This window comes from Vespula pensylvanica, chromosome 19 (genome assembly GCF_014466175.1).
Source record: "Vespula pensylvanica isolate Volc-1 chromosome 19, ASM1446617v1, whole genome shotgun sequence".
Taxonomy (NCBI): Eukaryota; Metazoa; Arthropoda; class Insecta; order Hymenoptera; family Vespidae; genus Vespula; species Vespula pensylvanica.
This window is the reverse complement of record NC_057703.1, coordinates 3,104,066-3,120,458: the sequence shown is the minus strand read 5'-3', so window position 1 is coordinate 3,120,458 and position 16,393 is coordinate 3,104,066. Positions and strand designations below refer to the sequence as shown.

Below are 16,393 nucleotides of genomic sequence, written 5' to 3'. Positions count from 1 at the left end.
ATATAATAGACTTAATTTCTTATATAATATATACATTATATATAATATAATATATATCGTATATATATTATATTATATTAATTTCTTATATAATTTTTTATATATTATGATCTTGAATAAAATCTTAGAGAAAACTGTATTGTTTAGAGAATGAAGTGTAATGATATAGAAATTATTATTATTATTATTATTATTATTATTTTTTTTTTTCCAAGATCATTTTTAAAGATATCAAAGAGTTGCTAACGATGGTTGTTTTTTTTTTTTCATAATGGTACAGTATAATTTTGTTGTAATATTATAGTTCATAAATTAATAAATCTTAGTTTATAAATAAATAAAGTTTATAAAAAAAATATCTCTCGAAGGTTACTCTTTTTTGACTTTTGAGATAACATTTAAGGAAAATAAGAAACATTTTTGATTGAAAAAGATGTAATAATTTTACATACATTTTTCATGTAAAGATACATTAGAACCTATAATTTTCATCTGAAAGATAGATTACCATTATTCAATGTTACACAAATCATAGTAAATGCTACAAAGGATGTATTTTCCTATTAATACGTTTTCTAACACTACGTAACAACTATGTTAACACTCTTACGATAAGACGTACAATCAGAAATTGCAATACTAGTTCGAAAGTATCTACTAAGATTGCAGCACGTGTCATAATAATTACGTTCTATTATATCCTTTACGGTAGTATATTATTCATGATAAATATTGTTTTTTTATTTTAACTCTAAGAAAAATAAAAAATTGACAGAATTATTTATTCTATTTATTTTGTTATTTGTAATTTATTATGATTAATAGAATACTTAACTTAATTAAAAAAAAAAAGAAACGAAATACGTATTTTATTTTTTTTGTTCATATTTGTTTATATTTCCAACACGTTGCATTTAAATGAATAAATTTAATTGTAATACTTTTCTTATTTGGACGAAATTTTTTCTAACGATATCAAATAAAACGATATTTTTCGAAGTTATTTTTTTTTTGTATAAATTATCGCACGGTTATTAAAATATATCATTTCATTTAAAAAAAAATAAAAAAGAAACGTATTACTATGAGATCTTACGAAAGTGACATTGAAAAAAGTAATTTTCTTATTACTGTATTTTCGAAGAAAACAATTTTGTCTTTAGACGTACTCCTATATTGTCAAAAAGCAACAATGATATTTAACGTGATTATGTTAAATATGACACCTTGTATCACGTAACTGTGAACCAAAAAAAATTTTTATGATCTCATTCTAAATATTTTTCAGTGAAATTTTATGAATTTTTGTAAATGAAAATTTTGACATTTCTCATTTACCAACTTTATAACGGCTGGCTCGAAAGTTCCAGATCATTTACAAAAAAAAAATCAAATTACTCCTTTCAGACTCTTCAAACTTATTGTTATGCTTGTTGTTTTTTTTATTAATATTTGAAAAAAGATGGATTTGAAATAAAATGGTTTTGGATCAAAAATAATTGATTTAAAAAAAGAAAAGGAAATTGTTTATTGGTATGATATATATATATATATTATAAATATAATAATATATATATATATGACATAATATATATAATATATACAATATATATTTATATATATATATTCATACATATATAATATGAATTTATATAATAATACGGAATACATACCATATGTTATATGTGTTATATGGGGGAGCAACCATACAACGTGTACGTATTAGAAATTGATGACTCATTGTTCGTTTCCCATACATAAACCCTCCTCTTGTCTTATCTAACATAAAATCAGATAATTTTCATTGGAATAGTATACCTATGAGAAATGTCGCAGCTGACGTTCGATAGAAAGCTTTCAAACAAAATAAAAAATATCCTATTTATTTCCATGATAATGATCAGGAAACATTAAATTATTATAATATTAATGATATTAGATTATTAGATTATAATTATACACACGTGTGTACGTGTACGAAAGCTAATTAGTTAATATTAGAATTAATAATCTATCTTCAACAAGTCTATCGATTTAAGAGATATTACAAACAAAGGAAAAAAGAAAAAAGAATTTTCTTTCTCGTAACTATTTTTTATAATGAATTTAATTTTATAATAATAGATAAAAGAAGAATGACGTATTTAATAATATTTCTTTTTGTAATAGATAATTCTTTCAATCATTATAAAAATGATTTATTCTTTATTATCTTGAATGATTTTAATTTTATAAGAATAAAAAAGAAAAAAAAAATAATTTATTTAATAATTATTATTTCTCAGTCATTATGAAACAACATAGTGTAAATGAATAGAACTGTTTATTTGTTATTATTTTTAATACATACGTTTAACTTTACAGTAATAAATAAAACGAAAATAACTTATTTAATATATGCGTAATAATAATTATTTCTCGATCATCGTAAAACAAAATCGTGTAAATGAATAAAATTGTTTATTTGTTATTATCTTTAATACACAAGTTTAATTTTACAATAATAAAATAAAACAAAAACATTACTTTTGATTAATATTATTGTAATATTTATTATTTCAGTTATTCTAAAACGAGAGATCCAAAATCCATCATCCAGATTTATTTGCGTATCGAAAGAACGGTAAGTTATTAAAACGAAAATATAATAATATTGCTAACAAAATATTACTACACTCGATTTCAATTCGAAGTTAAATTCTTTTTTCGTTAAATTCGATATATTTATCGTTTCTATAATTTTCTCCGTTTTATTGCGATCTCGACTCGTAATATCATTGGCTACTTGCTCTGATTTATTATTATTACTAACATATATTTTTTATTACTACAACCTACTTATCCAATAAATTTATAGCATATCATGGATATCGAGAAATGTAGTTCTATAAAATCGACATTTTATTTATTTATTTATTTTTTTCCTGATTTCTTTTCGACTAACATTTTATTTCATTCGTGAAATAGTGTCATAGAAATTATGTTCCACCATTCCACAAGTTAGAAGTCATAATGTTTATTGATCCGGTTTGAAATAGATAAGAAGACCGTCGTTAGAGTTGATCAATTCGATCGACCGATCGATCGATCGATTGGTGGTAGCCCGATTTTCTCGTTTGATCGGTTTTCGTGTCTCCCATAGTGAAAGTCCTTCTTCCGGCTGGCATATTTCCCAGTGATCATGCAGAAATCCGGTTCTTACGGTAATTGAAAACCACCATGCGAAGCGAGCAACAGCAAACGTAGAAACATCATTTCTCTCTCTCTGTGTATGTATATGTATATATTATACATATATGTCTATACAAACGTGCGCGGGCGCGCGCGCAGGTGCATCGATCGTATGTTCCAAGTACCAACCGATAAATAATTTATGAACAGCTTCGCGTGCTCGAGAAAAGTGAATGAAACCGTTCTTACGCATTACGATTACATCTGTGACGATTTAACCGAACAACTATGAAACACTCTCATTCTAGTTTCTAACTCGATCTAACGATCGACTTGGTTGCTCGGTTACTCTTTAAGCCTTTAAGCGACAATTACTACGAGAGTCTCTAAGCGTAAAGCAAGAGTTTATTACCCTTGCTCTTGCGTCTGATAATTAACCTTTTGACCTCTCTACGATATACGATACTGTAAGGAGAAGATTAACGCAAGATTGAAAATCGAAATAGCGTACATGTACACCGAGATGCATTAATAGAGAGGATACCTGACCGTTTCTCCCTTAGAGTTTGCCATGTTTCCTTTTCCATTTGTATTTTTTTAGCCCTTTTACTCTATCATTAAAGTTGTTTAGTGGTTCTCAATTCGCTTTAATCATTTTTTTTCTTTTTTTTTTACGATTGTTCTTATTAATTATTTTTTTGTTAACAACATTTTTTAATCGATGAAGAATATCGTTTCTTCCTTCCAATTCATTTTCGTTGAATAATTTTTGTTAGTAATAAGATTGTACTAAATATACTGTATATCGAGCGAATGATAAAAATAATAGAACGGATCAAGGACAAATGTTTTATCTTCCACGATCGACATTTTTGTCTTTTATTATCGCTTTGTTTGTTTCTTTGATTAGGTTACTTCTAATTGTTTATTATTATTTGTGAATTATGTTATTATTAATGATTTTTAATTCACCTTTGTAATTTCATATAATTATTTTTATTAATTATTTCGTATTAGAATTTTCAATTATTATTTTTCAAAATTTTTTATTAATTTTTTTATTGAATAATTTTTGTCAATGTATATATTGTAATAAAAATTGTATATATTGTTTTTAGATCGAATGATAAGAATAATAGAACGATTTGATAACAAATTTTTTTTAACGTTTATTGGCTCTCTCACTCTGTCATTAGATTATTATTGATTCTCAATATACGTAAATATTAATACGTAATAATAATATTCAAATATTTATTAAAGTAACAATATTTTTCTATTAAAAATGTATCATAAATGGAATGATAAGAATATATTGAGAACCTATACTTATCCTCGTAGTCAATACTTATATCTTCTTTTGATCTTCTGATTTTTTCATTAGATTGATTAGTGTTCTCAATTTAAGTAAATATTAGAATTTTTATTAATAATATATTAATATTAAAAATATATCATGTGAATAGAACGATAAATAAGAATTGAGAACCAATATTTCTCTTAGCGAATACTTGCATCTGTTGATTTTGATTTTCTGATTAGATTATTTGTGGTTCTCAACTCACATAAATATTTCAATTTTTACTTACAATATATTTATATTAATAATATATTTTATGGATAAAATAGTACAAATGAATAGAGAACTAATTTTTTCTTTGACATTTGACACTTTTGTCTATTATTATCGTTTCTAATTATTCGTAGTTCTCAATTTATATAAACTGATATTTATAAACTAATATTTACGTGAATTGTAATCCGTGATAAAGTATTGTTTGATCATATAAGTAATATCAGAATAAGTATATTTATATGTGTTAGAATAATTAATGCTAAAATTTTCAGTAATTATTTACAAATAACTGCTATCATTAACTTGTTGTTTCTATAGAAAAAGAAACTACTTTTAATAAACTATTTATTAAAATTTATTGATATTTTTCACTCTAAAATAGAACCATAAAAATAATATATAATGCAAAAATTTTTGCCATTAAAAATTAACCCTGAAACACGTGATTCTATATTAGGGATACATATTTACATAATTTATTTCAAAATGATAATTATCAAAATTTATAATCAACAAAATTAAAAATTTATTAATTATTAATTAATAATAAATGAATAACATTAAATGAATAATATGAAATTAGCAATAAATAAATAATATTAAAACTATATAACAACATTATATTTATCTTTTTATATGAACACACTTTTCGTGTTCAGAATTATAATCGTCAATCATATCTTGAATCGCAAAGGGTTTGTATGCTCGCAGATGTACACGTAACGTACGTTGAAAGATATAGGGTGTACAAAACGTCATGAACTAACCGAAAATAGGTAACAGAGTTATTCAATTGCTGATATAGTTATCCAATTGTTTATCGTTTTTAATAAATTACATATATTTGTTTTATTGTTTTCTTAATTGACATTTGATTTTTTATTTTTGTTAATTTCGATTGAAACTACTCGTTAAATATCTCATTAATTTTCCTTTCCATTATTCATCACTTACCTAATTTACAACGATAATTTGTTCTGCATAATTTGTTCTGCATAATTTGTTGCGAGAATCAGCAAACTAAAAAAAAGTGAAAAGAAATAAACAGAAGTAAAAACATAAAATATGATTTTCACTCTATTTCACAGAATATTTTCGATTGGATTATTTAAAAAAAGAAATTTAAAAAAATAAAAATGAAAGTAAAAACGAATACCATTAAACCAAAATAAAAACGTGTAATCTAATTTTCACGTCATTAGAATATTCTCAATCGGATTATTTGAAAGAGAAAAAAATTAAAAAGAACAAAGAGAAAAATAGAAATAAATACCATTAGACAACAATAAAAACGTCTAATGAAATTTTCATGTCATTAGAATATTTTCGATCGAATTGTTGAAAAAAATAAATTAAGAAGAAACAAAAACGAAATAAAAACCATTAAACAAAAATAAAAACGTAAAATATGATTTTCACTGCATTAGAATATTCTCGAGAATTATTAAAAAAAAGAAAAATACGTTTCCCAGCAAAAAGCAATTACTATCTGATTATTTCTCAATTAAAAAGAAAAAAAAAAAGTAAAAAATATATAACCATCAATTACAAAAATCAAACTATTACAAACGCAAAAGCATTGACTATCGTTGACTAATCGTACAACGATATACATAAGACTTATTTTTCTTATCGGAACGATCCTCCCAGAAAATCAGCAGTTACGTTCGTTTGATCCGTGACACCCTTTACAGGACACCGATTTATAAAACAAAGACAACAAACAAGTAGAAATTTCACGGGGAACGGACAACAGAAGGATTCCGATTCCGTAGAATCTTTTTTCTTCCATCCTTGGTGTTACCGCTCGGTGTTTACCATAAAAAAAAAGAAGAAACAAAAAAAAACAAGAAAAAAGAAAACAAGAAGGAAGAAAACAAGGAAGGAAAAAAAACAAAGCGTTTAAAAAGAATTAAAAAAAAATCCTTCTTCACTGGGCCCGTTGCCTCTCCCTCCCACCTCCCCCTCGACCCGACTGTTTCAGACCCTCCCTGTCTCCAACCCCGCCCCATCCACCGATCGAGAAAGAGGAAAGACAGTAGGAAAAGGAAGAAGGGTGACGAAGGATCGCGCGTTCGACCGGGACTATCGTCGATCGGTCGCGCGAGTTTGTCGTTGAAAACTGAAACTGTTGGTTTGTGTTGACCATAGGTGTATAGGGAGATAACGACTTTGCCGGGTGCAGATCGCAACGTAGATTTATCTGGCTCGACGAGCACCGGACTCTTTCCCCATCGGCTATTCCTTCTCCTTCTCCTTCTCCTTCTCCTTCTCCTTCTCCTCCTTCTTCATCACTACTACCACCACTTCTACTACCTTCTTTTCCCCCACCATTACCACCCCATCTCTTACTCCTACTCCTCCTACTCCTCTTTCTCTTCTTTTTCTTCTACCCGGTCTTTGTAATCGCACGGCGGTCCTCTCTGAATTCCGAATGCGATGAGAAAGAGTAAGAGAGGGGTAAGGGAGGGGTAAGGAATGGTAAGAGGTAAGAAAGGGTGCTGACGAACGTAGAAACATGAAGAAGGAAGGGGTAAAGAGGGATGGTGACGAACTCAGAGAAGTGAAAGAGGAAAGGAGTAAAGAAGGATGGTGACGAACGCTGAGAAGTGATGGAGGAAGGTTGAGGCGTAAAGGGACGACGGAAGGACATGGAGAACGAGCCAAAGAAAAGGGAGGAAGAGAAACGAAAAAGAAAGAAAGGAAGAAAGAACAAATAAACGAAAAAATATAAGGGAAAGACTGCTCCGATTCGGATCAGAATTCTCTACGTTTTAGAGAGATTTACGAATTCATTTTAGATTCGGACAAGTTTCGATTATTTCCTTCTCGGATTATTCTTTGGGACGATTGTGAATTCGTTGAACGTAAGGAAAAATTTCTAAGTACGTAGATCTCGATTGAATTGTATATGATTTGTTTTCTTTTTGCTTTTTCTTTTCTTTTTTTTTTATTATTGAGTATAAAAAATGTCAAATCGTAAATCTATCGAGTGAATCCACAGAAATCTATTTAGATTCTAGGATAGTATATTATAAAGGAATGTTGCTAAACGCTAAATTAAACAAGTTGTTTAAATTGTCCTTATTTATAACAATTCCGTCAATATCGAAATTTTTATAAATGAAAATACTTGATCTATTCATTTACATATATACATACATACATACATACATACATATATATATATATATATATATATAATATATATATTATACTATATATCTTATATATATTTTGCATAATTATATATATATATATATATATATATATATATATATATATATATTGAAAAACAAAATATATAAATATATTAATCTGAATATATGGAAAATTCCATTACTTATCCAACTGAAATATAACTTTACGATAATACAATTCTACGATATAAAAATTATAAGAAAGAAAATAAAAAATATAATATATATGAAATATCTCAAATGATACAATATTAACAATTCTCCCCTATGTCACTCTTCTTTTTCAAGAATAAAGCTCTCGAAGATTTACCAACCGCGTGAGCGGAATAATCATTGAAGGGAAGAGATGCGACGCGACAACGAAGACAACTTTTGTCCGATCCTTCGGCACGTGGCTTTGATACGTCGAGGACGATACGCGAGTGGACTACCAGATGCCATCCTCTATCGTGCTTCATACAAATGGAATTTCTATGGGATTTTCTAGGGAACGTTTTACAGGTCGGCAAAGGATTACTCAAACTCAAAAGCTCCGAAAAATTCATATTCATTGGTGCACTAAGTCATTAATTTCAGTTATTACAAAATCATATCTAATCAAATCTTTTGAAAAGAACGTAACGATTATCATGAAACCCAACGTCATAGCACGATAATACGGAAAATTAAAAGCAAAATAAAGCAAAGGTTGTAAAAGAAGAGTGACCATGTTTCTTCTTTTTCTTTCTTTTTTTTTTATATTTTAAAAATCTTTTCTCTCAAAGGAGAGTTAAAGAGGTAACACTCTTAAACCTAACAACAGGTTGCATCGTTGGAAAAGGCGTCTCTACAAATGGAAGACGTCTAACTCTCTCTCTCTCTCTCTTTCTCTCTCTCTTTCTCTTTCTTTTTCTCTCTCTAACTCTCTGGTTGAATCGATACCTATAATTTCAGGATACCGCATATCCCGTGTGGTGCTACTACTATAAGAACGTTGCTAGGTAAAATACTACGTATGGTGTTGCTCGTGTAGTGTATAGCTTCGAGCTCAGATCGAAACTTATTCAAGCAGGTAGTAGTAGGTCTTTCGGTCTGTCGGTTTCTCGGTCGGTCGGTTGGTTGGTCGGTTGGTTGGTCGGTTGGTTGGTCGGTTGGTTGGTTGGTTGGTTGCCCAACGAAAATTACTTCGAAACGATACCCGAGGTAGTCATCGTCGCTCATTTTCGTTTCTTACACGCGCGAACTAATTTATGAAAATGTTCGATCTCCGCCTCTCTACGAGGCCGAACTTTATACTACTGATTTCTACGAGCACAAAACAAAAACGAAATCTCGATCTATTTCACTCAGATTTGTGTCGGTCGATGATTTTTCTTTTTTTTCTATATCTTTTCTTTTTCATTTATTTATTCATAAGTATATTTTATTCGGGCGATTAGAAGAACATATAGTAGATATCTAAAAATTGTTTTCTTGAGTTGAATAAAAGAAAGTTGCAGGAATTCTTGTTTTTTGTATTTTTTTCTTTTTTTTGTCTTTTTTGTTTTTGTCGTTTTAATATCAAGCTTTTTATATTTGACGATAGTAGGATAACGAGAATATATCGAATTTTATATTAATCAATATTAATTAATGATAAGTTAATAAAAAATTTTATGGTGATTTTTGAATTCATCATTTAAATCGTGTAAATATGAATAGTGATTAATATCTATGAATAAACAACAAATGACAAAAATATAGAAAGTGATATTTCACTTGATCTAATAAAACGCACGCTTAATAAAAACTATCGGGATTTCGTTATTGCATTGATTAATTTGACAAGTAATTGCAAAAAGAAATAAGAAAACTGTTAATTTATCATTTATTTCACTTCATTGAATTTTTTAATAATAAATAAATAAAAACAGGTTTTAATTAATACTTTATTAAAATAATTATTATTTCATTCTTCATAAAACAATTTATAAATTTATCACTACGACGATCATTTTAAAAATATATATACCTAAGTATAATTTGCAAATATTTTTTCAAATAGAATATTTAACGTGACAACGGTTTTGAATTATCAATAAATCATAAGAAACTTAAAAATTATTTATTACTGAGTATGGTATAAAAAATGTTAACTTTATAACATTTTTTTTAATAATGATCGAAAGATAAAAAATCCGTAATTTTGAGAATTTTGATATATTAAACGATAATAACATTAATACGTATTTTATCAAAAGATATAATTAGCAAATATTTCTTCAAATATAATATTTGATATATTAAACGATAATAACATTAATACATATTTTATCAAAAGATATAATTAGCAAATATTTCTTCAAATATAATATTTAACATAATAATCATTTCAAACTATGAACAAACTACAAGCAATTTAAAAATTGCTTGACACTGTGAATAGTAAATATTAAAATAAACATTTTTCTAATAATAATCAAAGAATATAAAATTCGAAATTCATCATTTTTACGATTTACCTATATCTAACATTAATAATAGATAATTTAATAATATATAATAAATAAACGTTAATTCGTGCCTTGCAAAAATAATATAATTACAAAACACTTTTTCAAAAAGAATATTTAATACGAAAATAATATCATACCAGCGATTGAAAAATTTATCCGCATACAGATGCATCGAGCATAACATTTAAGTAATAAAACATCTGTGATAAAATGCGACGTGTTAACGTAACATATAGTTCGGTATTCGGCAATGACAATCATTGCCTTTGGAATTCGAGCACGGTGACTGTAATTTCGAGACATTCGGCGGAGTCCTTGCGCCTGCAATTTCATGCCGCGTTAAGAAACTGATCGAAAAGCCGTGGGCTACGAATTCAACATGTGGAAGAAGGGAGGAAGGGAGGGAGGGGAGTTAGGAGGGTAGAGAAGGGGGAGATACACCTGTGGCCTTCCCGAAATGCATCTCAAAATGAAAGGAGAGTAAGAAAAAAAAAGAAAAAAAAAGGAAAAAAAAGAGAAAAGAAAAGATAAGATAGATAGAAAGAGAAAGACGACGGGGTGGAGTTTTAAAGGCGGGTAGAGATTTACAAAAAAAAATAAAAAAATAAAAAATTAAAAGAAAGAGAAAACGAAAAGAAAAAGAAATTTCGAGCCCTTTTCGAAGACGAGGCGGCGAGGATCGTTAAGCGATCGCAATTTCCGCCGATCGACGAGTCGCCCTCGTCATCCTCGAGGCGCGGAATGCCGACGTCGCGAGTAACTAACTAAGTAAGTACGAGAAGCGGCCGATACGCGTTTTCATCCTGCATAATGAACGATCCATCGTACGGTGGTTCGTGTTTTCGTCGAATCACCATTCCTCGATGGTACCTCGATGGCTCGTTCCGATTAACTAAAATCGTTCGATTCTTTATATACGTCCTTTATATTTTTAACGATTGTTCTTAATAACGAGTTGAGGGATCAATTTCGTTTGGAAAACAAAGATGTTTATTTGAAACGTTTAAGAGATACAAGTGATAATCAAATGGATTATTTCAAACGTGATACTTCGGTTTCTTCTGATTAATTCAAATCGTTCGATTTATACATCCTTTATATTTTTAATCGTTTCTTGATATGTTCTTTATATTTTTAATCATTTAGGGATGCAGATAAAAACTGAATGAATTATTTTAATTGTGATATTACGGTTCGTACCGGTTAATTAAAATCGTTCGATTCTTTATACGTCATTTATATTTTTAAGGATTGTTCTTAATAACGAGTTGGGGGATCAATTTCGTTTGGAAAACAAAGATGTTTATGTGAAACGTTTAAGAGATACAAGTAATAATCAAATGGATTATTTTAAACGTGATACTTCGGTTTCTTCCGATTAAATAAAATCATACATTTCTTTTATATTTTTAATCATTTAGGAATATAGGTAAAGATTGAATGAATCATCTCAAACGTGATACTTCCGTTTCTTCCAATTAATTAAATTAATACGTTTCTTTACAAGTTCTTTATATTTTCAACTGATTTAATTATAAAAGGATAATTCTAAATATATTTTTAAAATAATTTTTAATTAGTTACTGAATCAATATTAGATCAGATAGATAGTTATTAGATCAACTTCGTTTAGGAAACAAAGACGTTACGTTCATTTTTTAAGGCATACGAATGATATCCGAATGAATTATATCAAACGTTTTTGAGTAACTCTTCGTTCATTGAGTCCATTCCGCGTATTAATTACAGAGATAAATTTCACTCGTGCGAAAAGATTTTAAATCGAACTCGGTAAGTAAGTAAGTACTTCTTACGTGCATGAGATTCGCACGCGACTGAAAATATTGTTTCCTTTTGAAAGGCAAAGTTATAGCGCGTGTACGCGCGTACACACACACACACACACACGCACGAAAAAACACGCACAAGTTATCGTTTAACGTACAAATTGCTTGGAAGACTAAGTCCTTCGTCGTTAATGACCAAATGGCACGCCAAGTGGTTGAACTCGATCCTCTAACAGGGCGTACTATTGCGCTAACTAGAACCCTCTCCTCCCCCTCCCCCTCCCCCTCGCCCTCCCTCTTCATCTTCATCTTCTTTGCTACATCTCATCTTTCAGGGTCAAAGAGTTGAACTCATAGATTTATGTATATCTCGTGTGAAAATAGAAAGAAGGGAAGAAAGAAAGAAAAACAGGAAAAAAATTTTCTAACATGGATTAGAAAATTAATTTCGAATCCGGAAATAAGAAGAGATCTCATTTTATTTATTTAATCGTATTGAACTATGTCGCCGTGTTAATTTTTATCTATTTTATTTATTTCCTGGATATTTTTATTAATTAATGGAAAAATATTTTGTATGATAAATGGTCGATATTTTTATTAATTAATGAAAAAATATTTTGTGTAATAAATGGTCGATATTTATTTGGTCAATATTTTCATTAATTAATAGAAAAATATTTTGTTTGATAAATAGTCAATACACACACACACACACACACACACACACACACGAATACTTTGATCAACTCAATAATTAAGTGCCAAAGTTGTGTCACATCTATTATCATATTACTTATAGATATTTTATTACAAAAAATTAACCATTTATTTAAAATACTGACCCAATAACTATCATTCCTTAATTGTCACTTTAACGCAGATTTCTGAATGATATTATTCAAAGATAATATCTACATCCCATACTTATCATCATCATCATCATCATCATTAATATTATTATTATTATTATTATTATTAAAATTATTATTGTTATGTTGCTACAGAAAGAAAGATATTTAAATCAGTTTCTATTAAATCGATCAAAGCATTCCAGAATCTAAAGGATAACTCGTGCAGCCGTTAGAATCATCATCGTTCTTAGTTCACTTAGGGGACTCACGTGGCTCGTGCGTGCCGATTTGAATGCGAGTTAAACGAAGATTTATGCGGTGGCACGTAAATATAAACAACAATATGCAATCCCCGCCTCATTGTCCCGAGCGAACAAGGCGCGAGAGCTGACCAATGCGAACTAATAAGCACGGCGCACCACAAAGATATCCTTTTGCTCTTCTTCTTCGACGGAACTTGAACATACATATATATACACTGATCTACACACACACACATTTACATATCTACTGTCTCTATGTATATACGTAAGTATATACGTATGTGTGTATACGTGTATATGTCTCGCTACCGCACCTCTCAAGACTAATCGACCGAGATGCTTCTTAACGAGCGAGCAGCAACCGGATCCGACCAATCCGGACAGTTTCGTCTCCCGCGTTTTTTGCGTTAAAACCAGCCGGAAATTTGTCTGTCGTCGGCTGCCTTAATACATCGTATGTCACAATGTCAGGACGTCGATCCATCCTAAGTACCCAAATACCCAACCCAAACTCGATGAAAACAAAACAACGAAAACAGAACTCGAAAATACGAAGTTTGTTTTCTAACAAACCCACGTGTTATGTTTCGATACGATATTTGCGTTATTCCCTCCATACTATCATCATTATCAACCCTCTATCACTCCCCTTTCCACAACTCTTCTTAGTAAGAAGAAATTCTTTATCGATCGATATAAAAATTTCATTAACTCGGATTAATCCGAATGATAATCTCGGTGAGGTTATCTCGACCGCCCAAGACGGGATGCTATTTAAAAGGCAATCACCTTGCTCCTCTTCCTTAGTCGTCGTTAGTATTATCCTTGTTGATCTATTCAAGAGATTGCTCGGATAAATCGAAAGAAATATGCTATTCTCGATCATAAGCGATGATAACCGACACAAGAGAGTTCTAATATATGATAGAATTTTCATAAGGCGATATCATCCACGTATCCTCTTTCATTTTAATGATGTAATATAGTCGAAAAGTTTGTTGTTCGATTATCGCACGCACACACACGCACGCATGCATATATACATACGTATGTTATTTATTAACGTTAAAAAAAATAATATTATATACGTTCATTGTTATAATACTCACGCTCATATCCTCCATGCTGCGTTTTACTACTGACGTCCGAAATAATTTCCCACGGAGATTGTTAAATAACGTAAGATATATAATCGTATACACAAACGGACGTTACAAACGATTCCGTCCTTCTTCTTCGTTATGTCCGTTACCACGGACCGGTTAACACTCACATAACTGAACAATCGTTCATATTGACACGTGTACTACGTTTTTATCGAGTGAAAAAAAGGGTAAAACAAAGAAAAAAAAGAAACAGAAATGTAAATAAATAAACGGATAAGTAAATAAACGTTAATCCGATTTGATTGCTGCGCTCGATCGTTCGTTGAACGCGATCACTACATGTCGACGTACGTAAAAAAAAACGAAGAAACAAACGAGACAAAACCAAGAAATATAATAAGTAAAACCAAATGATTATCCAAATATTTTCTTCCACGATGATGAAATATATATTTTCTTTTATATCCAGTGTTTCTTATATCCAGTTCGGCGATCGATAGATTCGTCCTAAATGCAATCCCTTTCCTTCTTATTTTCCATTCACGCATCAGGCTCGCGATCTCTCGTCGAGATCGTGAAACGGAACGTTGTCAGCTCGACGTACTCGAGAAACATCGACGGCCAGGATGTCCCATGCATCGCGACATTCTGCTACCGTTCATTGAAGTCTCCGAGTTTAATGCTATACGTATCCCCTTATTTTCTTGTTCTTGAACCACTGAATCCAATCGTGAATCCTTGTTGTTGAATCTGGGTATATAAGGATTTTCGATATCGAAACGAAAACTTGATATCTTGGAAAAGTTCGTAATAGTTTTGGAGATAAATAAATTAAAAGAAGGAAAAAGAAATTTATAATAATAATAATAATAATAATAACAACAAATGTATACACAACTCAGTTAGAAATAATTTGACCACACGCGAACTGGCATACGTATTTTTTCTGACGTGCGATTTTGAAGAAACGAAAGGATAATAAAAGGAAGGAGAAGAGAAGTGAGCGGAAGAAGTAGAGGATGAAAAAGGAGGAAGAAGAAAAAAGTGAAGAACGGGAAGAAGGTGTTGAGGATGGATAAGAAGGATGAAAAGGAGGAGGAGGAGGAAGAAGAAGAAGAAGAAGAAGAAGAAGAAGAAGAAGAAGAAGAGAAGGAGAAAAAGGAAGAGATAAAAGAAGAAGATAGAAGGAAGAAAGACAAAAGGAAGAAGATGACGAGTATCGCGATTATGACGATTAGAATAATTACAATAATAACGACAACGACGACGACGGCGTAGATGAAGAGGTAGTAATACGAACAAAGAGAAATCATCGAAAGAGCCAAACGCTCGCCGGCTCGAGCTGAAACTCACTGAATCGGTTCTTCTGCTGCTCGGCAGGTCTGCCTTGCGCGCTGCCTTGTGGTGAGGGAGAGTTAGACCGAAGGGAGGGGGAGAGAAACAGGCAGCGCGACGTGTGTATGTTGCGTGAGCGAGTAAGAGTGTGACAGAGAGAATGAGTGAGAGGGAGAGAGAGAGAGAGAGAGAGAGAGAGAGAGAGAGAGAGGGTGAAAGAGAGAGAGAGAGAGAGAAAGAGAAGGGGCTAGAAAAAAAGGGAGAAGGTAAGCGAAGCTCTTCTTCCATCCAACCCACCACCGGCTGCCTAGGGGCTTCGACCATTATCTTTCGTCGTAGGTTTCGCTTGGCTCGCGTACGAGAGCTTACGGGAGGTGAAACGAAAGGAGGAGCACTCCGTTGGAGGTGGGTAGGACCAGGGTAGGGAACCGTCGAGGGCTTTATTATATTTACGCGAGGCGTTATCGAAGCAATCCAATAATATTGATTCCCTTCTCATCAAAAAGAAAGAGAGAGAGAGAAAGAGAGAAAGAGAGAGATTAGCAATCTTGAAGCACGCCCAATCAGTGAAAACCACCCTCTACATTTCGTTACACCTACGCTTATACACCTTACACATACATATAT

The 16,393-nt window shown here is 30.6% G+C and overlaps 1 protein-coding gene across 3 annotated transcripts in view; it reads right to left on the bottom strand.

The window, feature by feature from the left end:
• The window catches only part of LOC122635709 (protein bunched, class 2/F/G isoform-like), a 136,736-nt gene extending 120,976 nt beyond the window's left edge, over nucleotides 1-15,760 (bottom strand). For 2 of the 3 annotated variants that reach the window (XM_043826224.1, XM_043826226.1), the window contains exon 1: nucleotides 14,435-15,509. In XM_043826224.1, coding sequence (XP_043682159.1) covers nucleotides 14,435-14,449 — 15 coding nt within the window. In that variant the 5' untranslated portion in view covers nucleotides 14,450-15,509. Of the gene's footprint in view, nucleotides 1-14,434; nucleotides 15,510-15,678 lie in introns of those variants that run through there. The other variant, XM_043826225.1, reaches the window with a different exon arrangement.
• Between the last annotated feature and the right edge of the window lie 633 nt (nucleotides 15,761-16,393).